The sequence below is a fragment of the Spermophilus citellus genome, assembly GCF_964194105.1.
Source record: "Spermophilus citellus genome assembly, chromosome: 4".
NCBI lineage: Eukaryota > Metazoa > Chordata > Mammalia > Rodentia > Sciuridae > Spermophilus > Spermophilus citellus.
In genome coordinates, this window is record NC_138185.1 from 109,192,480 (window position 1) to 109,217,579 (window position 25,100).

At 38.0% G+C, this 25,100-nt stretch overlaps 1 protein-coding gene across 1 annotated transcript in view; it reads right to left on the bottom strand.

Annotated features, from left to right (window-relative positions):
* Positions 1 to 22,993, bottom strand: part of ARIH1 (ariadne RBR E3 ubiquitin protein ligase 1) — a 136,211-nt gene extending 113,218 nt beyond the window's left edge. Inside the window, exon 1 of the mRNA XM_081292103.1 lies at positions 21,913 to 22,993. Coding sequence (XP_081148229.1) covers positions 21,913 to 22,281 — 369 coding nt within the window. The 5' untranslated portion in view covers positions 22,282 to 22,993. The remainder of the gene's footprint in view (positions 1 to 21,912) is intronic.
* Positions 22,994 to 25,100: the final 2,107 nt, after the last annotated feature.

Sequence of the window (25,100 nt, forward strand, 5' to 3'; positions counted from 1 at the left end):
GCCCTAGGTTAAATACCCAGCACCAAAATATAATAACAAATCATAGTGGTTGCCTCTGAGGGAGAGATATTTAAAGGTAGATTTTTTTTTTTACATTTCCTAAATTTTCACCCAATTTAATACACATGGTACACTAATAAAAAATACACTTCTTGAAAGAAGTTCATGAAGGGTTTATCTTACCACACTAAGAGAACTTTCAGGTTTTGTTGTTTTTTAAATCAGAGGTTATGGAGGAGAATTCAGTCACATTGGCCTCAGCATTCAACTTACCTCTCTGTTTTTATTTTACACACACACACACACACACACACACACACACACAAGGCTGATTCACAAAGGTAAGTTTGCACTGCAGTTTCAATATTCTTCATTTAAACTACCCAGAACCTTAAAATAATAGAACCTTAAGATAGTAGAAGACGTTTTATTCAGAGCTCCCTGGTTAACATTGTTTCACAATTGCTTTTATTCTTATAAATGGAAAGAGAAGTACATAGTTTAAAACTTCAAAACTATTAATACAGTAATAGCAAGATGAATGACTTGTCTGGCAGGTGATACACACAAGTCCAGCAACTCAGGAGGCTGAGGTAAAAGGATTGTTCAAGGCCAGCCTGGACAACTTAAGAGAGGCCTGGTCTCAAAATTAAATATTTTTTAAACGGGCTAGGGATATAACTCAGTGATAGAGAAACCTTAATTCAATCCCCAGTAGGGCAGGGCAATTTGTTCTTTTCTTAACTGCAAAACCCACCAATATCTGCAATAAGGGTATAAAAAAAACAAATCTCCCTTTCTTTTGGCTGGCATTTAACTGAACAAAGTGCCTATGTGCTGCTGTGGCATTTTACCCTGTGTAACTATGCTTGAGTAGACATGCAGAGGTCTAATTCCAAAATACCAATGCAGAAAATCTTCCTAACAAACAATCTCTTAGTATAAAAGTAAAAGCTTTATTCTGGATTCTGCCTACCAAAAAAAAAAAAAAGTGTGATCAGGATATAGGTTAATGTATTGGTAGTCTCCAATATGTTAAATAAGTCTTTAAAATTATAGAAAGGCTATAATAAGGGTTAGAACCAAGTAGGCTCAAGTTAAAAAGTACAAGTAGATTGATATTAGTACATGCAGCTGCTCAAATATGAAATGTGCTGATGTCTAGAAGAGCTTGTGGAGGGTTTAGGCATTATGGAGGTTTAAGAATAAGCTCAGGGGGCTGGAGTTGTAGCCCAGTGACAGAGCACTTGCCTAGCATGTGTGAGGTACTGGGTTCCATTCTCATCACAGTATATAAGTAAATGAAAAAAACAAAGGTTCATCAACATCTAAAAAAAAATTTTTAAAAAAGCAAGCTCAGGGATCAACAAAAGGGAAGAAGTGGTACTTAACAAATGGCCTGGATAACCACTAAGATCCCTTCCAACCTTGTTATTCTGAATATGTAAATCAAAAATTGTGTTCATTCTGATATGAACGCAGTAACATTAAGCAAGTTTACTGTCATCTGTAATTCTTCAACTATTACTTAAATGTTATATTTTTATTTCTAAGAGTGACTAGACTATTTTTATGATTTTAAGTTCCATTCTCACAACTTTGGCTTTAATTGGATAGTATACAACATTAAAATAAAGCTTCAGACACTGTCATATATCCCAAAGACCCAGCTATAACTACACTAATGAAATATGTGATAAAATAATTTAAAAAGCAGACAAAAATTTTTAGGAGCCAGTGAGGTGGAACCACTGTATTTAAAAATGCAGTAACCAACAGGCCATCCATGGTGGCACATGCCTGTAATCTCAGCTACTCAGGAGTCTGAGGCACATGTACAGCAAATTGGAGGCCAGCATTAGTAACTTAGAAAGACCCTGTTTCAAAACAGAATTTTAAAAAGGGCTAGGGATGTAGCTTAGTGGTAGAGCACTTGCCTAGCATGTGTGACAATGCCCTGGGTTCCATCCCCAGTACTGTGCAAAAATAATAACAAACCAGTGAGTGAAATTACGTATGCACTCTCTCTCTTCTTCATGCACTATTGGGAATTGAACTCAGGGGCACTCTAACACTAGCTACATCGCCACCGCTACATCCTCTAATTTTTAGACAGGGTCTCACTCAGTTGCCAAGGCAGGCCTCAAACTCATGTTTCTCCTGCCTAGCCCTGTCAATTTGCTGAAATTACAGGCAGGCTCCACCAAGCACACCTTTCTTTTCTAAGGACTATTTCGTGATTAAATGTCAAGTTATCTGAAGCTCTCCTTAAATTTTCACCTGCATAAGAACTGAGGTGACAAATAGTAAGTTTAAAGGTAAATATATTTTCTTAAATTTGATGTTAAATGGTATCGGTAAATAAACTCATCTGAAAACTTCACTTAAGAACTATATTATTATTATTGAGCAAAATAAGCATAATCAGCTCTTCTCTCTTTTAAAAGAAGCACTTGTGGGCTGAAGTATAGCTCAGTGATAAGATCCTTGTTTAGCATGTGCGAGGCACTAGGTTTGATCCCCCAGAACCATAAAAAATAATAATTTGTTATCTAATGCACGCATAACAATTTCAAAATGCTATTCTTTCAAAATTTTGGGGTGCTTCCATCAGAAAGAGAATGCTGGGCTCTGTGAACCACTGATTTAAGTTTGTGATTTCATGCACAAATCATGAATAAATCTTACAAAATATACATTCCATAGCTTCAAACATTGGAATTATATATAAAACTTTGTGCTTTCACATGTTTACACTGGGCTAGAAAATAATGTTATTATAGAAATTTTGGCTTAAAATTTTCTTTAGAAAGGTAACATTTAAGATGTAAAATCTAAAATGAGGTGTGCAATAGACCTCTGACTCTATTCCACTCGTTTATTATTTATTTGGATTCACATGTCATAGTAGTGAAGTCACAAGTCAGAGCCCAATAATAAACATTATTCAGGTCAGTGTATTACAGCTCTGAGCAGAACGGAAAAAGGTAGAGTATATCTGAAGAGGTAAACAGAAAATACCCAGCACGCAAGATGGTAACATTCGTTTGTTTTCCCCTTTCCACCATCTTTTCGGCTGTCATGACAGTACGAATGAATGTCCTGGTTGATACTCAAGAGCATCAACAATACCAAAAAAGAGAGGCAAAATGCCAGATGCTTATTAGGCAGCGCTCCAAAGTCATCGTCTTGATTTATTTGATGATGAAGCATGGTTACATAGGCAAATTTGAAATCATGAAGACCAAAGAGCTAGGAAAACTGTTCTAAACTTATAGACAGCTTAAACAAGCATAGAGTGATCAGCCCCAGATTTGATGTGCTAAAGATCTAGAAAAATGGCAGAATAATCTGCTCCCATCTGTCAGGTTGGTTTCATTGTATTGATAACCTCAGCTGGCATCATGGACCAGAAAGAAGCACAAGGAAAATACACAGGAGGAAAACTTTTAGGATTCATTTTCTAGGGATGTAAAACATACATACAATGAAATACCTAAATGGACTTTTTATCCATTTGTTTTTGTTTTGTTTGGGGGGAGGAGTGTTTACCAGGGATTGAACTCAGGGACACTAGACCACTGAGCCACATCCCTAGCCCTATTTTGTATTTTATTTAGGGTCTCACTGAGTTGCTTAGCGCCTCACCACTGCTGAGACTGGCTTTGAACTCAGATCTTCCTGCCTCAGCCTCCCAAACTGCTGGGATAACTGGAATTACAGGCATGCACCATCAAGCCCATCCCATATATTTGTTTTTATGTAGTGACATAAAATGCTGAGTTCTGATCCCATTTATGAAAACTTGGGCAATTTAATTCCTCTAAGTCTCAATTTCCTTACCCTTAAAACAGTAAAAAAGTCATTTGAACAGTCATGATGACTAAAATTCCTTGAGATAACTGATGAAGAGAAAAAAACAAAGTATGTTAGAGAATGAAAGAAGAGCTAATTCAGGGAAATCAGCAAGAGAAATGTGAACAATTCATAAAAGAAAAAATAGAGGTAATACTCAAATTATTTTTATCAATTCAGGGTTCAAGATACAGTTCAGTGATACCATGCATAAGACCAGAAAGGGAGAAAGTCAGTTCATTCATTCTTGCCTATTTAATTATCAATGAGAATACCAAAACCAGTATGCTGGTCTTACCCTCAAGGAATTTAGAGTCTATCCATAGTGGAAATATAAGTAATAATAAGAGCTTTTTTAAAAAGTCTGTACAAAATTCTGAGACCTACTCACAGGAAAGGATTCAAGGAAGAAACTTTAAAGGTAGGTATTGAAATATGAATGTATTTGAAAGGAAAAACATTTAAAGCAAAAGAAAAACCCTCATAGAGACAAAAGAAAAATTTTTACAAGAAGTATCATTATTTTGCTTTGCAAGGATGATATTCAAAAAATGGCACATAAGGTGAAATTATGAAAAGCCTGATCTATTGCACTAAACAATCTTTTATTCTAATATGCATCTTTATTTACTGGGACTTCAAGGCTCAAGAACAGGTTCTGCTAAGGAGGTTCTTCTTTATTGTTTCCTATTCTGTACTACCCCACCACCACTGCACACAAACACGTTTATCAAGAATGACAATGATTTCAAGTATTCCTTCAGGAATATATTCACAAAATAAACATTTTTACCCTGTCATAAACTAACCTGTGCAAGAAAAGGAAACATTCCAGCATGGGGGGGGGGGGGGAATCTGTGGTGACTATAAAATACTCAATCATTTTTTAATTTTTTCTAATAACTGCTCATATTTTCTAACAAGACTCCTTATTCACAAAGGTCTGAGCTTTCCTTTTTTCCTAAAAACTAACTGACCACTTTGGAAGGCAAGGCGTTTCTTAATCCAGCTGCAAGGAAGGGTCAATAGTCAACAAAATGAACTACACCAGGGCTGACATCTTGTAAAAGTAACATCTAAAGGACTAGGGGTATAGCTCATGGCAAAGTGCATACTTAGCATGTGCAAGGCACTGTGTTCAATCCCCAGCATCAAATAAATAAATAACATTTCAAACGACAACCTGATAAGGTGTGGAATTTCTGGGTAATGGCAACATACCATATATCTCAATAAAGGACTAGGCCAGGTTGCATCCAGAAACAGAACAGATAATACATGGATAAAGATAGTCAAGGTAAGTTCTGAATTATTGCCTTTTTAACCAAGTATTTATTTACAGGTCAGTCTCCCTTTCTAGACTAAGAGCTCTAGGGAAAAAAGGAATCTTTTGCATTGGTCTTTGTATACCTACTGTCAAGCACGTGTACTGGAAGAGGCATAGAGGCAAGGTTGAGTATAGATTTGGCAGAACATAATGCTAAAAAGATTAAATGGTGGTTTCAGGGACAGTAAAATCCAAGAGTACCAAGTTCAAGACAAACAGTGGGATGAGAAAAGCCAGACAATGTTCAAAATTACGTCTTAGAAGGAACACAGAACTGCTGAGAAAAACAAGAACTGAAGAAATTTGTGATCTTACATCTGCAGTAGCCTTTATTCTGCGGGGACTTGACAGTTACTATTGGGAGAAAGCAGATTCACCAAAGCACACTGCTAGTAGACATTGTAGTAGGCAGAATATTGTTCATCCCCCCAAAATGTTCACATCCTAGTGCATAGAAACTATGATGATGTTATGTTACATGTGGCAAGAGAAAATTAATATTGCAGACAGAATTAAAGTTGGTTATCAGCTGATTGTGAAATAAGGAGATTGTTCTATGTGATCCAAGTTACTTTAATTATTCACACTGAAGTGGAAGATGGAGGCAAAAATGGAGGTAAGAAATTTAAAAACGTTATGTGCTGGCACCGAAGATGGAGGAAGAAGTCACATCCCAAGGAAATTAGGTGACATTTAGGAGTGGAAAAGTCAAGGAAATGGATTCTCCCCCAAGGACTTCCAGAAGGAATACACTATGCTGGCACCTTGATTTTAGCCTAGTGAGATCCATTTCAGATATGTGACATTCAGAACTGTCTTTTTTGGTGGTTTTTTTTCCCCCTTGGGGGCTGGAGTGGCACACCAAGGATTGAACCCAAGGCTCTTAATTACTGAGCCACATCTCTAGCCCTTTTTTTTTTTTTTTTTTTTTTTTATCTTAGAGACAGGACTTCAATAAGTTGCTGAGGCTGGCTTTGAACCTGTGATCCTCTTTGCTTTGGCCTTCAGAGCCATGGGATAATAGGTGTACATCACCACACCATACCCAACTGACTTTCAGAACTCTTAAAATAATACACTGTGGTAACTTTTTAGAGCAAAAACAACAGAAAACTAATACACAGAGTAACCAAAAGATTCTTTCTTAACTGGTATCTCAAAGAATGGATCATTTTTCCCTCAGTATTTGCTAAAAATCTTACGTAACACAGACTAATACTTTCAGCCAAAGATGAAAAAGAAAAGAGACTGCTAAGAACCCAGCAAGTTCCAAATTAAAAATTCTAAAGGACTACAAGCAGATCAGACAGAGACTGAGCAGGGTAAAAACTCAACCTTACTGGATTAAATTTTTGTTCACTACTCAACCAATCAGAAGAAAGAATCCATCACCAGAATCTAAAGTGTTTTAAGAAAAAACAGGGTACACAATCAAGTCGGTCAAATGACAGCAACATATGACCAAAATCCTAGAGATAGCAAAAGAAACTTTTAGAGTTTTATTTTATTCAGATTCTATAGTTTGCTGAAAAAACTAATGATTCATATCCTAGAGAAAATGGAGTAAAAATTTAAAGATATATGAAAACAGATTGCCAGAAAATGATAATCTAAGTTAAGTAAACTGTCACACAAATTCCAGAAATTAATAGTTTATGAGATTAAACACTAATCAGGGTATGTTTAACAGCAGAATAGGCCAGGCACTGAGGTGCATGCCTGTAATTACAGCAACTCCAAAAGTTGAGACAGAAGTATCACAAATTCAAGACCAGCCTGAGAAATTCAGCAAGACCCTGTCTCAAAAAAACCAAGGGGGTTATGCACTTGAGGAACATAGCTCAATGGTAGAACACCCCTGAATTTAATTCCCAGTACCAAAAAAGAAAAGTAAAATAAAATAAAAATAACAGATTAGACATAAGAGAGATATAGAAACCTAGAAGGTAAATCAATAGAAATTATTCAAACTGAAACAGAAAAAAGGATGGAAAATAATTCAAAAGGCCACTGGACACATACACATACATAATAATTTTTAAAACTCTTATAATATATGTATGACTGAATCTCAGAAGGAAAAAAGATAAACAATGAGACAGAACTAAGAATTTCCAAAAACTGATAAAAAGACATTACTCTCATAGAGTCAAAAGAATCTGAAACCCCCTCACACACACACACACACAAAAAAAAAAAAAAAAAAAAAAGCAAAGAAAACCTCCACTGGACATATTAACTAGTATTTTTCTTTTTTAGGGATGGGGGATGCTCATTTGATATTGTTTTGGTACTGGGTATTAAACCCAGGGCACTTTATCACTGAGTTACATCCCCTGATCTTTTTTATTTTTTATTACAGATACACTACCTCACCTGGCACATTAACTGGTTTTAAATCCATATTCCAAAGACTTTTTTTTTTTAACTTAAACCCACCCAGGTTCAAAATAACACAAAAACAGAAAACAAACAACAATAAGAAAGACCCTTTACCTTCCTCCTAACAGAAACCTCAGAAATCAGAAAACAATGGAATTTTTAAAGTATGGAAAGCACCTTTTAAAAAATATTAGAAGTATTTTTTAAGTAGGGCTAGGAACGTAGCTTAGTAGTAAACAGCATGCCTAGCATATGTGAGGTTCTGCATTTAATCTCCAGCACTGGCTGGGTGGGGAATAAAATAAAAATATTTACAACAAAAAGTTTACTAAGTGCCCACTGCATACACGAGGTACTGTTCTTTGCTCTGGTACAAAAAAAAATACACAAAATGAAGTTCCTGTCCTCAAGATTTCATTTTAGTGTACAAAGTCAAAATACAAATAAATTAGATGAGATATGTTAAGCAGTATCTCTGTTAGGTCCTTGAAAAAAGTAAGCATTTCATACCATTCCCACTGGTTAATTACATTAAACAGATCTTTTAAATGTTGCTATATTTTATTATATACTATCTCCTCAGAAAAGCTTCAGTACTAGAAAGCAATTAGTTTTCACAACAGCAGATAGCTTTCCAAACCTCTAATTTTCCCATTAGCAACAAAAGTTGTAGCTATTTTCCTTGAAATAAAAGGTATACTCCGTGTGAAGAAATACCATATATTTGCCACACATCTATATAACCATGATTTTGTCATTTTTTTATTTTAATTTTTTTTTAGATGTAGTTGGAGACAATACCTTTATTTTATTTATTTATTTTTATGTGGTGCTGAGGATCAACCCAGTACCTTGCACATGCTAGGTGAGCATTCTACCACTGAGCCACAACCCCAGCCCCGGTTTTGTCTCTGAAGTAAAAATAGTGTCTCATCAATGTTAAGCTTCCAAGTCAAAAATGTACATTTTTTCTTTGAGAAAACCACATACTTCAAGTATGCAGAAGTGCTTTATGCACGTGTCTCATTCTGTCACACAGGCTATCAAGAAGAAGTACACATTAAGGATAAAATAAAACTAAAAACTTTTACTGCCTCATTTAGAACAGAAAGTAAATCTTTTTTTTTTATTTTTTAAAAAGTTTTTTTGTTGTAGACAGACACAATACCTTTATTTTTTCATTTTTATGTGGTGCCGAGGATGGAACCCAGTGCCTCACTTGTGCCAGGGAAGCGCTCTACCACTGAGCTACAACCCCAACCAGAACTGTTTTTTTGTTTGTTTCTGTTTTTTACTATAAGGTAGGATATCAATGATTTAATTTGTGCTAAGGTGCCAGTGGCTTTACCCACCCATCCATTGCTTTTGCACCATCACTACAAATGTTGGAATATTTAAAACAGCAAATAATGTCTTAATCAAATAGTTGGATTTTTGTTTATTTACTTGCTTTGGGATGGTACCAAGGGTTGATCCCAGAAGTACTCTAACCTTTCTATTTTTTATTTTGAGACAGGGACTCCCTAAATTGCCCAGGCTGGCCATAATTTGAGATCCCCCTGCCATACCCTCCCCAAGTAGCTGGGATTAGAGGCATGTGCCACAGTGCCCAGCTATTATCAAACAGTTCTGCTCTTTGTGGATCATCCTTTGAAAATTAATGTTTCAAAGCAACTCAACTGTTAATATCACTGTGTCAGTTCACATAAATCAAACAGTTTTGCTCTTCGTGGATCATCCTTTGAAAACTAATGTTTTAATAGGATTCAATTATTAATATCACCATGTCAGTTCCTATGAAGTGTAAAGAAACCATATGCAAACAATAAAAGGGTTGCTGTAGGATTGGGAATATAGTAGCTCAGTGGTGTGAGGCCCACTAGCATTGTGTGAGGCCCTGGGTTGAATTTCTAGAACCACCAAAAACAAGTAAATAAACGGGCTGTGGTATATTGAGGGGTCTGATAAAGCTTATCCTCTTGGAATTTAAACATTTTCTTCTCGTCTTCTTATACCAGGACTTTGAGATTATCTAGAAATCATAATTTACAAGTACCAGAAGAAAATTTCACCTAGCACCCTTTTTGGCTTAAAGATTAAGAAAACTGAGGCAGTAGCATTTAATAAGCAAGAACATACTTCCCATATTTACCTAGTGTCTAACATCAAAGACTATTAATGTGCTGTATGCTATCAACATAAAGACCAAGGAGTTAAGCTCTCACACTCAAAACTCTTATATCTAGCTAATTAGACAGATTTAGGTACAAAGATGGCTAGGCTATGTTACAAGTTCTTGTGGGCTACACCAAATATCCAAATGAAGTGCTATGCAAACATAGTTGATGATGAACTACAAAAGTAGAGGAGGAGTACCTGCAAAGAGATGAGGTAATGTATGAGGGGATTTTGAAAAGGAATACATTAGTTAAAGACAGAAAGAGTATCACAAGAATGACTAACATGTACAAAAGTTGGAAAACACAAATATATGTTATAATAAATATATGTTATAATAAGGAATTATAACCAGTACAAGTGGGGGGAATGAGCAACAGTAGCAGATGAGAATGGGAGAAAAAGAAATCTGACAATAAGATGTAAGAGCCATGAATGTACATATTTGAAAAAAAAGCAGCAGCAGTAGAGGCAGTAGCCACTGCCACCACCAGCGCCACCACCATGAATGCCAAATTAAGGAGACTGGAACAGACTTTCAATAAGTCTCTTTAGCAGGAGAGTAACTATTACATTTGTGTTCGGAAGCAGGATAACAGATGGACAGGAAGCCTAGAAATAGGAGGTAAAATTATGAGGCACTAGACTAGGATTAGTAAAAATAAAAAGGATGGCAACAATATGAAACAAATTTAAGACCTAGTATGATCAGAGCTAACTGGATGTGGAAAATGCCAGAAAAGAATCAAGAATGACTCTCAAATTCCACAAATCCATAATAGGAAAGTCAATCAAAGGAAGAACCACCTACCTCTGGAAGAAGAGAAACCTCTGTCCAAAATGATAAAAATTCTAAGCGACCACATTAGAGGTTTTTGTTATAAATACTTGTTTAAAATGTAGAAAACACTATCTGGGATCTGGCTCAGAAACCTCTGTTGCACCAAGTGATTGGGGTGAAAGTTAAACAATTTACGCCCAAGGCCAATTTACGCCAAGCTGGTCTGGAAGCTGTGGCTAAAAAGATAGCTGAGCCCACCAGGTGGGAGAGGTGTTAAAAGGTATTTCCCTCAATGTGGATTTACATACATATTTTTTTCTTTCACCATGTCCAGTGGAAACAATAAAAATTTCAAAAACCTGAGATAAATAAATAAATTAACAATTTAAAGACCAGAAACTTTATAATAATTTGCATATTCTCAATTCTTACTGAGCAGAGTTGTTGGGAGAAGGAAGTACTTGCCATTCCTGTTTAGTCTATATTAAGTAAATTTTAATATTCTTGTGATATTTTAAGAGCCAATATAGGTCTCTTCTTTCATTTTGTACAATACTGTTTTTGTGGGTTTTGTTTTGGATTGAACCGGGGGGTGCTTAACCATATCCCCAGCCCTTTTTATTTTGAGCAAGAGTCTAAAGAGTCTAAACTGCTGAGGGCCTCACTAAATTGCTGAGGCTGGCCTCAAGAGTTGCTGGGATTATAGACATGTGATACCACACCCAGATGGATGCTTCCTTTTAGAGGAAAACAACCCCATCCTCTCTCTCCTCAAACTTTTCTCAGAAACTTCAAGGAAGTGGAAAAGGAGGATTTACAGAAAAGAGGTGGAGGAAGCAAAGTGAATTTCTTTTACCTGAGCTCTGTTGCAGAATTCATGTCACTCTGGAAATTCATTTTTTTCCTTATATGCAATAAAAAGGTTTTAAAAATATTAATAATAAAGGAGGAGACTATTTTTTAAAAACGGAATGTAGAAAATACTTCTACTATCTGAGGTTTACACTTAATCTCTAGAAAACTGTAACACTGTGATTAAGAGGACATATTGGGCTGGGGATGTGGCTCAAGCGTTAGCGCGCTCGCCTGGCATGCATGCAGCCCGGGTTCAATCCTCAGCACCACATACAACAAAGATGTTGTGTCCGCCGAGAACTAAAAAATAAATATTAAAAAAAAAACTCTCTCTCTCTCTCTCTCTCTCTTAAAAAGAAAAAAAAAAGACATATTATCAAGTAATTGGAGTCAGCTATATCTGAATTGACAGTTTCAAAGGAATAAGAAAATGAGCCTGAGAAGTGTCTGAGATACAGCTATTCATAACATTGTCTAAATAATTGTCTCAGTAATACGGAAATGTTACATAATACTTCATCATCTGCTATACTTTTTGCCAAAATGTATTAATAAGTGTCAGGTCACTTCTGACACTTCTTTTAATGGAACACAGAAAAAAAAAAAAGGGAAAACAATGTTTACATGGAGAAAAAAAATTAGATGGAAAAACTTCCAGAACAATACTTGGTTTTTTTCATTTAAAATCCTCACAACCTGTTGGGGCTGTGGATCAGTGGCAGAGTGCTTGCCTAGAATGTGTGAGGCACTGGGTTCAAGTCTCAGCACTGTATATAAATAAATAAAATAAAAGTCCAGGGGCTGGGGATGTGTCTCAAGCGGTAATGCTCTCGCCTGGCATGTGCCGGGCGCTGGGTTCGATCCTTAGCACCACATAAAATAAAAATAAAGATGTTGTGCCCACCGGAAAAAAAGTCCACTGACAACTAAAAAAATATTTTAAAAAAGATCCTCACAACCTTTTGACCTTAAAACAATATTTTATTTTAAAATGGGAAGAAAAAGAAAAGTGGGGCTCTAAAAAGTTGATTTGCCAGAGCAGATGCTAGCTCTGGCAAAAATAAGAACTTTTTAAGATGCCTTCCAAGATACCATTAATGGAAACTACCCATCGATTTAACTCCAATACTAATTGGACTTCTACTATACACCTAGACACACCAAATGAGACATTATTCAAAATAAAGTCAGATATATATCACTCCTCTGCATGGATCTCAAAGAATTAAAGTGAGCATACTATTGAAGTAGTTATCTGCATACTCGTGTTTATAGAGGCATACTTCTCAACAGCCAAATTATGAAAACAGTCTAGGTGTCCATCAACAAATAGATGATACAGAAAATGTAATATATATATATATATATATACACACACACACACACACACACACACACACACACAATGGAGTATTGTTCACCAATAAAGAATGAAATCATGTGATATACAGAAAAATGGATGCAACTAGAGATCATCACATCAAGTGAAATAAGCCAGATGCAGAAAAACAAATAACACTTTTTTTTTCTCTCCTATGTAGACTCTGGGGATGCAAAAAAAAAAAAAAAAAAAAAAAAGACAACATCAATGTAGAAAGGAAACATTAGTGAAGGGAGGGTGACAGGGTGAAAATGATCAAAATTTGTTATATGACCAAAATATGTTGTATGCATATATGACTATGCATGTAATATGCATAACATATACACATAATATATGTATGTTATATTCATTATGTTCATATAATATGTAATATGCATATATGACTAAAGAGAAGGGATGGAAGAAGCAAAGTGAAGAAGCATAGTCATATATGCATACAACATATTATATGAACATAATGAATATAACATATGGACACAATGAAGTCCACTGTTCTATATAATAAATATGTACTGATAAAATATCTAAAAATAAAGCCAGGTGAGCACCTATCATTGGGTGAGTAGAAAATTAGGAAAAGAGCAAAAATCATTAAGAAATTTAAATCATACCTGATTATAGAAATGTACTGACCCTATAATAAAGTGAGTTGGCAGTTAAAAACAAAAACAAACAAACTCAGGCTTTTTAACTGAAAATGGAAGGAATGCCACTATCTCCACAGACCCAAAAAGATCCCATTCACCAAGTTAAAAGACTACTCATTCTTTCATCCAACAAGTAATCATAAAATGCCAATCTAAACATTTAATAGTAGCTATTAAACTATTTATAAAGTTATAGTGTCAAGATCAAAGGCTGGGCTGCATATATATTGTCAAGGATTTTAGTCCTATGATGCTGTGTCTTTTTAAAAAGGGAGTGTCTAACTGCAAAATAGAGAACTATGCAAAATGCATCATCAAATATACAGGTTTAGCCTGGCATAGTAATGTGTCTGTAGTCCCAACAATGGAGAGGCTGAAGCAAAAGGTCTGCCTGAGCCCAGAAGCAGACAAGCATGGTCAATAGTGAGACTCCATTTTAAAATAAAACTAAAAGAAAATGAATTAAGGGATTGAGCAAAGGGGAGGGAGGGATGGAGAGGAGGTATGGGGGCAGGAAACATGGTGGAATGAGATGGACATCATTACCCTAGGTACATGTTATGACCTGCACATATGGTGCTGACTACTTCTGTACACCCAGAGAAATGAAAAGTTGTGCTCCATTTGTGTACAATGAATCGAAATGCATTCTGCTGTCATGTATAACTAATTAGAACAAATAAAAAAAATACAAACTGAAGGAAAAACTAAACAAATTAAGGATTGGGGGATATAGCTCAGTGGTAAAGCACTTGCCTAGCATAGCATGCTAGGTTTGATCCCCAGAACTACCAAATAAAAAAAAAGGGGGGGGGGATTCACTGTCAAAAAAGGAAATGAAGAATTAAGGACAAAGGAAGGAAGGTAAGTTGATTAACTTAAGGAAGTATTCCCGCCCCCCCAGGCTTCCAAAATGACAGTTATATAAAAAAGAGTAAATAAATAAATAAACAAACTTTAGGGGGGGGGTTCACTCTAGGAACAACAGAGTGAAAACTAACATGGAAACATATTTTATTTCCACTTAAAAAAAAAATCAGGAGTCACTTAGTGGAATAAGTTACATCACAAAACAGATCACCATCATTTATTTGTAGTTAAGCAAAGAGAATAACAGAAGGAATTCTTGGAAACATTAGACAAGAACAGGGGATTCTCAATGCTTGTTGTGCACTAAAATAATCCAGGGAAGATTTTTGTTTAATGGCTTTGCCTGGCCCAAATCCACAATGGCCTATCTACTGGTCTTGAGTGGAGTCTGGGTTCCTGAACTTTAGAAGACCCAGAAGTAGCAAACTGACTAAGATGAGAGGATTGCATCAATGTCAACATCCTGGTTGTGATAAAGTGCAAGATGTTTTATTAAGACATTATTTCTAAGATACTACAGAAAAATCAAAGAGTATTGAGAATATCTGCATTATTTCTTGCAACTGAATATAAATTTATAATTATCGAGCTAGGTTTGTGGCTCAAGCGGTACAGTGCTTGCCTGGCACATGTGAAGCACTGAGTTGGCTCCTCAGCACCACATAAAAATAAAGATATTGTGTCCACCTAAAACAAAAAAATAAATATTAAAAATAAATAAATTTACAATTATCTAAGAAGCATAATGAACATACTCTCTGGAGATTTCACTATGTAATTAGGGTGTTTGTTTGTCTGTGGTGTAACTAAGTTAATTAGGGTGTTTTGTTTGTTTGTTTGTGGTGTAACTAGGTTTGTGGTGTGTAACTAGGTTTGTTTGTTTGCTAGGTGTAACTAGAGTTAAAAAGAAAAAGAAAAAAATCGGTGGACTATAGAATCTCACATTCCTGCCAATTCTAAGCACACACTATTATTTTGATCTTAACCACTGAAAAGTAATTAGAAATGCACATCATTTTATAGGCATAATGTTTATGATCAGTCTAAAATTTAAAAATTTTGATCAGGGAGGGTCAGACATGCCTGTAATTCCAGCAACTTGGGAGCCTGAGCCAGAAGATCACAAGTTTGAGACCAGCCTTGGCAACTTACGACAGTATCTCAAAATAAAAAATAAAAAGTGCTGGGATGTAGCTCAGTGGTAAAGTACAGTGAGTTAAATCTCCACTACCACAAAAAATATCCAAACTACTATGCTTTCACACTGATACACAAATTGACAGGATAGGTATCAGCATTACACAATTGTATCCTTCACCTCTTTTTTTTTTTAAGTTTTTTTAGTTGTCAATGGACCTTTTTATTGTATTTATTTATATGCAGTGCTGAGAAATAGAACCCAGTGCCTCACACGTGTTAGGCGAGCACTCTGCCACTGAACCACAACCCCAGCCCTGTCCTTGACTAACAGATGGATGGATGAATGTATTAAATAGTGGGTAGTCTAAGACGGCCCCCAAAGAGCTGCACCTCTTGATCGTCACAACTTTGTATAATCCCTCTTCTTGAGTGTGGGCTAGAGTTAGCTATTCACTTAAAACAAATAGAAGAGAGCAAAATAATAGAATGTTACTTCTGATATTGAGTTAGAAAAAAAGTTGTGGGGCTGGGGTTGTGGCTCAGTGCTTGCCTAGCACAGGTGAGGCACTGGGTTCGATCCTCAGCACCACATAAAGAGAGAAATAAGTAAAAATAAAAGGCATTGTGTCCACCTACAAATAAGGAAAAAAAATTTTTTAAAGCTGTGTCAGGGCTGGGATTGTGGCTTAGTGGTAGAACACTCGCCTAGCACATGCGAGGCCCTGGGTCCGATCCTCAGCACCACATAAAAATAAATAAATAGATATTGTGTCCAGTTACAAAACAAAAAATATTTTAAAATTTAAAAATTTTAAATTATTTAAAAAAAAAAAAAAGCTGTGGTTTCTACCTTGGAGGGGCCTTCTCTCAAATTCCCACTCTAGAAGAAACAAGCTACTACGTTTTGAACCATGTTATGGGGAGGCCAACAACCAGCCAGTGAAAATTTGAGGCCTGCCAACAGTCACAAGAATGAGTTTGGAAGGGGATCCTCCCCAGTCAAGTCTTGAGAATTCCAACCCATCTGACACCTTGGTAACAGCCTTGAAAGAGTCCCTGAAGCCACAGGCACCTGGGTTAGCTGTGCCCAGAATCAAGGCTTACAGAAAATTGAGAGATAATAAACGAATGCTGTTTTTAAGACACTAAGTTTGGAGATAGATAAACAGTGCAAACGATAACCAATACATATACCCACTACAGTGTAATAACTTTTGCCTTTCTTTGTAGTACCAAATCTCCCACGTTCTATATAATTCTCCACCATTTATATACTCAGTTCTACTTTAGCCGATCTCATCATTTCTCAGACAGCCTTCTCATTCTCATCTCATGCAATATCTTAAGTATCCTATCCCTCTTTTCTATTCATCCAAATCTTGGCCATCTTCCAGAAAGCATGCATCTCTCTTCCATGAACACCTACTGCGATCTACTTAGCACTTCATTAAACTACTTGCTGACCAAAGAGCTTTGAGTGTTTTAAGTCTCCTTGAGAATAAGTCGGCTTCCCAAACTGCTGGGATTATAGGCATGCACCACTGCACCCAGCTGATAGGTTTTAAAATAGGCTGGGGATATGGCATGTACAAGGACCTAGGTTCAATCTCAGTACCAGAAAATAAAAATCTAAAATAGGCTATTTAGCATAACCTTACAAAAGAAAAACTCATACTCACTTTTCTTTATAGTTCCACTTTGACCACTCATATCCCATATAGTTTCAAGTCCCTCTTTATCGGCATACCACCTAATATGGTACTCCTAAGGGCTGGTACTCTTCTCACTTTACTCATCTCCCTGGGTCAAAATCATGATGATAAAGAAATTATCACTACTGAAGTAGCTAAAATACATAGATGCTGAGGCTCCACCTCAGACCTAACTATTCTTATTTATTTATAAGAATCTCTGGAAATAGAGCCCAAGGACCTCTATGTTTCCCATTCTATATGCTCTCCTTAGGCAAAAACCACATCTACTTAACATAGAGCCTGGTTGAGGCACAACTAATTTTTCTGAACATTGTTGTAGAAATACAAAATGGCAAGTTTAAACATTCCCCAATTGCAGACATGTGTAATGGCTAGTTTATTATTATTAACTAGCTCTTTTTTTTTTTTCGGGGGCGGGGGGGTTGTTCTAAGGATAGAACCCAGGGCTTCCTGCATGGTAGAATAGTATTCTATATACTCTAAAGTATACCTCCAGCCCCAGAAAACCACTTTTTAATATTACCAATAGTAATTAAATAATCTAGTAAATCAAACCGAAAACTTTAAGTACTTCTCTGTCATTGGTATAGGTAACACTAAAGAGCTTTTAAAAAGCTCAAAAGGTAAGATAGGTAGGTTGCCTGGCTGGTGTTGTGGCTAAGTGGTAGAACGCTCACTTAGCAGTGCAATGAACTTGGTTCAATACTCAGCACCACATAAAAATAGATAAAATAAAGGTATTGAGTTGAACTACAACTAAAAAAAAATTTTTTTTAAAAGATAGGTTGCCACAAAAGATTTAAGTAAAACAAGATCATATTAAACAAAACAATCAGGGAGTTACATAAAGCCAGAAAACAAAGAGTCTTCTAAAAGAAAAACAGTACTGGGCTGGTGCTGTAGCTCAGTGGCAGAGGACTTGCCTAGCATATGTGAGGCACTGCGTTCGATCCTTAGCACCACATAAAAGTAAAACAACTACAAAAAGAATAAATTAATTAAAAAAGAAAAACAGTGCTGACTTTAAAAGACCTGAACTGCAAAGCACAGCAGTACATGTCTATGATCTCTGGTACCAGGGAAACTGAAAAAGGAGGAAGAAAAAGGAGGCCAGCCAGGGCAACTTAATGAGACCCTGCCTGGGAAGGGGGGGGGGGGGGAGAAGGAAGGAAGGAAGGAAGGAAGGAAGGAAGGAAGGAAGGAAGGAGGGAGGAAGGGAGGGAGGGAGGAAGGGAGGGAGGGAGGGAGGGAGGGAAGGGGACAGGGCTCAAGTAGTAGTGGCTCTTGGGTTTAATCCCTCCTACTGCAAAATAAAAAAGACCAAAACTGAGTGCTGATAGAATGCATGTTACTGTGCTTGAGGCTCTGAGTTTAATCTGTAATAGGGCAAAAACAAAAACAAAGAGACAGAACTAATCTGCAAATATGGGCAAAGAATAGTATTTATCTGTTGTTGGCCCAGAAATAGTATAAAAAAAAAAAAAAAACCCTCAGAAAAAGTAAACAAATTCCCATGGAAATAGTAAATTAACTTGATCTTTTCACATTTCAAACTTTTTCTCCTACAAATGTATTTTAAAATTCACTAATAACATATGATTTCATACTGAAAAGTAGCATAAGGGAGCAGGGAATTTATTTTTAGTTAACAGTAAGCTCCCTAGTGTGCACCAAGTAGAATTTATTTTTTTTAACTTTATAAAACCTGTAATTGGTATAGTTCAGTGGTAGAGCCTGTGCTTAGCATGCTGAGGCCTACATGTTGACATATTAAACCCAAATTGATTAAAAAAAAAAACACTGAAATTCTATCAGACTGATATTTAAAAGCTCTTTGAATACAAATAAGTCTTATAAACCAATAAAAAAATTATTCCAAAAGGGATAAAATGGGCAAAAAAAGGACAATTTACAAAAGAAATACTAAGCCCAATAAACATGCTAAAAGTTGAACCTTGATAGTTTTTTTTTAATGACCACTTTGAAAGCAATGTGGTAATATGTATCAAAATGAATAAATTATTTTACTCTGCAATTTCAAATATCCCAAAAAAAGTAATAAAACATTCAAAGAGAGACCTATTGAGGATATTCTCAATGGGGCTTATGAAAGCCATAAACTGAAAATAAAAAGACCAATAGCAGACTGATTATATAAATTAGTAATCTGTAATCACTAAGCTCTTCAAAAATAAGTTACTTATTGACAGGAGAAAGTTGCTCTGAGATTCCTTCTGATTTTGCAACCTGTTTTTTTCCCACTGAAAATAAACATATGTACTTTGTGATTCCATTGTTTTAAAAAATGTGTAATTATTCAGAGCTCTGGAAAGATAACTTCAGTCTTTTAATTTTTTCTTATATAGTTGCAGATTTTTTCTTGACTAATCGGCTTTTTCTTAAAATGTGCACTATTTGTATGTTTTTTTAAAATTTAACTCTATTAACATCAACACAACCTGCAACATAACCAAATTCATTTTAGAACAAGTAAACATACCATATGAAGATAGTCTAGAATACACTATATTACCCCTTTGATTGCACTGGTATTTCTAAATATGAACTTTCAACAAGGGATGCTACACATTCAGGATTTCTACCAAAAAACACCCTTACAATGAAGTAGACTAGAAAGTTTTTCAAGCAATGAAAACAGAATATAAGTAGGACACCTAAAAAAAATCCCTAGTTTTTTGTAGGTCTGATTAATTTCACCAACATTTATTCTCTCATCTAAACCAAGAAAGAATAATGTCAGATTCAGCTACATTTCTGTTCCAGAAATGACATAAAGAACTTGCTTTTGGCCTCAGTACCAAGACACACCTAAGACTTGAGAAAGTTGAATGAGATTTAACCACAGGAAAAAAAGACATTAAGAAATAAGTCAAAATATTAAATATTATATGTCACTGGGTCTTGAAAATGCTAATTAAAATGTCAGGAAGCTAGGTAATAAGCTTAAGAACATCAGATTTCATATAGTTGCAGATTTATAAAGAGAATTTTACCTCAAATTCTTTAATAAAAGTTCCCTTTAAAAAAGCAAAGAAAATGGAGGTGGCACACTCCTGTTACCCCAGTGACTCAGGAGGTTGAGGCAGAAGTTCAAGGCCAACTGGGCAACTTAGCAAGACCCTGTCAGTGATAAAGCAACCTGAGTTCAATCCTCAGTACCAAAAAAGAAAATGTCTTCATTTAGTGGCTGAAGAACTTAACTGTCGCATTTTTTTAATATTTATTTTTTTAGTTGTAGTTGGACATAACACCTTTATTTCACTTATTTTTGTATGTGGTGCTGAGGATAGAATCCAGGGTCTCACACGTGCGAGGTGAGCGCTCTACTGCTGAGCCACACACATGCCCAGCCCTAACTGTCGTATTTTTAGGATCAGAAAAATAGCAGGTAAACTTATCTTACCTCCACAATCCTTTCCATATCCTTCTTAGACCTCATTATCTATATTAAAGTTTGAGATTTCCACATTTTAGTAACAGCACTAGGTATGAGATTTTTGTGTTATTTAAAACATGATCTTCAAATATTGTCTAAATAGACAGTTTCATTTTCAAAACTTATGATTACACACTATAAAAAAATCTGTTAATGGAAAGTCAACAAGTAGACAACATACTGATGATCTCTCAGTGAACCTTTACTTAACCAACCACTTTAAGTTAAAGAAAAAAGTAATGAGTAATCTGCAAGAAAGCAATAACTTGATTTTTTATGTATAGTTTCCCTCCATGTAACTAATACTTTCTAAAAGCTGCACTGAATCAAGTCTTCATTTTTTATTTTTCAGTCATCCCTTACCCCTCAACTTTTTTCCCAAGTGGAAAAGTATATCCTAAAGCTCAAAAATGCAAAATCTGAAGCACTAGGTTAAATGAGATGTGATTATTACTTAAACCAAACATACCTTAGTGAGCATAAAATACAAACTGTCAGAGAAATGAGTTCAAAAGCAGAAAGCGTCTGCTTTCTTAATCACAATAGTTTTGTCCAATTAGACAACACTGCGTTTTGTTTGTGTTGTAGCTGCAAGGATGGGTAGGCAATCTGCAATAACTATTCCAACAGCTTCAGCAAGTTACATACTGAACTAGGCCTGGGAAAAGTAGCAGTTAAATCCCAAACGAACAGCAAAAACATTTTAAAAAATTTTAATAAAAGATGTAAGCAGAAGTCTCACCATCAAAAAGAAGTCCCATCAGCACCTCTTCCGAGAAATACTTCCCTTCCCCCACCTTTAAGTAGGCACTTAAGACTGCCAAGGAGATCCATTTCTTTATTAACTGGTGCCCACTTGGGGCAACCGTACGCCAAGATCCTCACAGGCCTACCCTAATCCCTCCCAGAAGTGCTCAGGAGACAGAAGGCTGGGATAACCCTGGTAGGGACCCAATTCTTCCAGACTCTTCCCTACCTACCCACCCGGCCCCCGTAGGCAATCCTCTGGCCACAGGAAGGACACTGGGCCCAGGAACTAGCAGGAATTATCAGCAAGAGAAGGCTTTCGCGGCCACAGGCCTCTCGGCCTTAGCAGGTCCAGGGAAGCACCGCCCCCAGTGCAACTCCCTACACCCGGCTATCTGGCGAATATCTGTTTTCGACACCCTCTGTCCCCGGTAGAGGCAGTGAAGAAGACAGGGCCAGGAGGCATCGGGCTGGGCTGCGCACCAGGCCCAGGCCTGCCCCTCAGGGCCGCGCAGGCCGCCAGAATCCGCTCCCCGGTTCAGCCCGATCAAGGCAGCGCGGCGGCCCCCCTCACCTGGATGACCTCGTTGACCTCCCGGATACATTCCACCATGTGTTGTAGAATCTGCTCGGCCGTGAGCACCTCGTAGCGGTAATCCTCCTCCTGCTCGTGTCCTGGTCCGCCGCCGCCGCCGCCACCGCCACCGCCACCACCGGGCCCCAGAGCACTGCCGCCGCCGCCGCCCGTTTCCCCGCACAGCAGTCCGTCCCGCTCCCCGCCGACGCCCAGCCCGGGCTCCACCAGCTCCACCTCGCCCAGATCCAGGTTATCATCGTCCGGCTCGTCATCGTCCTCGTCTTCCTCCTCCTCGGCACCGCTGTCCTCCTCGCTGCACTCCTCGTCCTCGTCGAACTCGTAGTTGTAGCCCTCGTCTGAGTCCATGGCGCGGCGCGCGGAGGCCCGGCGGACGCTGGCCGAGGCGGGGAGAGGGCGGGGACGCCGAGGCCCCGGCTCTCGCTCCGGCTCCGGCTGATGTCCGGACGCAGGCCTGGCTCTGGCCCCGCGGGCCGCGGCTCCTCCCCGGGCGCGGCGGTTGGCGGCTGGCGGCTGGTGGCGGCGGGGAGGGCGCGGAGGAGGGAGGGAGGGAGCAAGGGGGACGCTTGCTGCCCGCCTCAGTCAGACACGGCTCCGCTCCGGCCTCCGAGAGAAAACAGTCCCCAGCGCCACCTCCACGGCCGCTGCTACCGCTACTGAGCCAACAAAGGGGCGTGCGTCACCGCGTCGCGCTGCGTCGTCGCGTCACTGCTCTGTGCGTCACTGCGCCCCGCCCCGCTGCCCCTGCGTGGTGTGCGGGGAGACCCCACGGCCCGGCCTCCAAGGGCCTGGGATCGCTGCGGCGCGGGAATCGTCTTCGTGGTTCCGTCTGCGCCAGTTCTGCGCGCCTGGCGGAGACGGGTAGACCTTTTGAAACGAAAAGGCTGCGGCCTCCGGATGACTGCGAGAAGCAGAGGCCCTCGGACCGCCCAGGTGGTAGCTTTTGCCTCCGGCCATAGGGATCCAGCCTTCCTACCTCGGAGTAAAGGCACTTACCGCCCGCCCAAGGAAGCCCTGAGCTGTTGAATTAAAAGTGCTGTTGCCCAAGCTAAGTGGAAGTCTTTTGTATGCGGAACCTCTAAACTGTGTGGCAGGTGAACCTCACTTTTGGTAGGTAGTGGTGCTGTCCACTTGTACAGACATGCATTGGTTTTCAAGTCTCTACAGTGACGTCATTTTAAAGAGGCATTTACTGAACTCAGCTGGACCAGCACCTCAGGAGGACCCTAAACAATGTAAACAGCCATGACTTTCCTTAATTGTGCACTCTCGGAGGGACTTACGTAGATTGACTCTCATTTTCACTGAGCGTTAGTACCCATTTTATACCTGAGGGATATGAAGCTCAGAAAGAGAAAGAAAGGCTGGAGGCGTGACATTGGTAGAACTCTTGCCTAGCAGGCACAAGGCCCTGGGTTCGGTCCCCAGCACCACCACCACGAAAAGATAGTACTTAACTAAGACCACGCACTTACCCTGTTTTAGCTTCTGGGTGCCCTGAAACAGCAATTAAAAAAGCTTTATGATGCATAATTTGTGTTATATACAGCACAATGTATAAAATGCATTGTACTATACCACAATGGAGGCAATAAGAGAAATATCTATCTACAAGATAAAATGTAGTTGCAGAGATAGTGCTTGACTCTTATCTGGAAGTGTGTTGTGTAAGGTCCATGTTGACGTATGCAGGCCAGGAGTTCAACAGAGAAGGTAAGTTAAGATGATCTAGCCTAAGAGAACAACTAAACAAAAGCATAAGAAGGTGTGAGGTAGTTGATAGTGTGAAACTTAAACTGCAAGGTGGTAAATGGCAAAATGTTGGGCAAATTAGAAGTGAACATAAATCTTTGTAAACAGATCAAAAGAATCAGAGCAGTGTTCTGAATGAAAAAGAGGCAGAAGGCTCTCTCTTCAGATAATTTGAAAGATTGGCCAGACTGAAAATCTTAAAATATAAATCTCTAACTTAACTGGTAAATTGTACTGTTTAACATATAGATTCACTTTAGAAATTGATTTTGAAAAGTAAAAGATTAATATAAATATGTCTGTACTAATTTGTTCATTAAATAATAAGATGTCTTAATACCAGGATATATCAATTAAAGCTTTGAACCTCAGTTCTAGGCTGTCTTGGTCCTTTTTTATTTAGTGTTTCTTTTAGCAGTTCTAGGTTGTTGCTGCAATTCAGGCAAGTCTTGGACACAAGCACCCTTCTCCCCATCTCTGGTGTGCTATTCCTATGGGGAAAAAAAAGTAAAAGTTGTCAGAGCCTCAAATTTGTCCCATTTTTCTTTTTTATATTACCCATACCTTGAAGGATTGCCTACCTTTTGATACTGAAGCATTGAACAGTTGACCACTATTAGAGAAATATGAATAGCCATATGCATTCTATTCCTGAATTTCAATCACAAAGCAAAGCTGAATGCTACCCAACAATCCAGTTAAATTTTTCCAAATTGTTCTCCCACTCTAAGCTACTCTTTCATACCTTCTTCAGTTTGAGTCTTCTCAAAGCAGATGACTTCAAGTCACAGAGAAATTTGAAAACACCAGGACCAATGAAATTGAAACATTCTGGGCAAAGAAGAGAGTACAACAGATAAAGTCAGAAAAGGCAGATCAAGACAGAGGCCAGTAGATTCTTTTTTTTTTTTTTTTAAGAGAGAGAATTTTTTAATATTTATTTTTCAGTTATTGGCGGACACAACACCTTTGTTTATATGTGGTGCTGAGGATCGAACCCGGGCCGCTCGCATGCCAGGCGAGCGCGCTACCGCTTGAGCCACATCCCCAGCCCCAGTAGATTCTTAACAAGCTATATTTATATTTATATGTATCACATTATTTAATATGAGAAATATTAAAGGCTTTTAAGCAGAAGAATGAAACGATATGATCTGTGTTTTTGTGCTTTTTATTTGGTTCTGAGGATGGAACCCAGAGCACACCAGGCAAGCATTCTACCACCTAGCTACATGCCACCCTGATCTGTGTTTTTAAACCCTGAGAAGGGTAGGGTGGCCTATGATCTCAGCTACTCAGCAGGCTGAGGCAGGAGGATCACAAGTTTGAGATCTATTTAGGCAACTAAAGGAGAATCTCATCTCAAAATAAAAACTAAAAAGAGCTGGAGATATAACTCAGTGGTAGAGCACCCC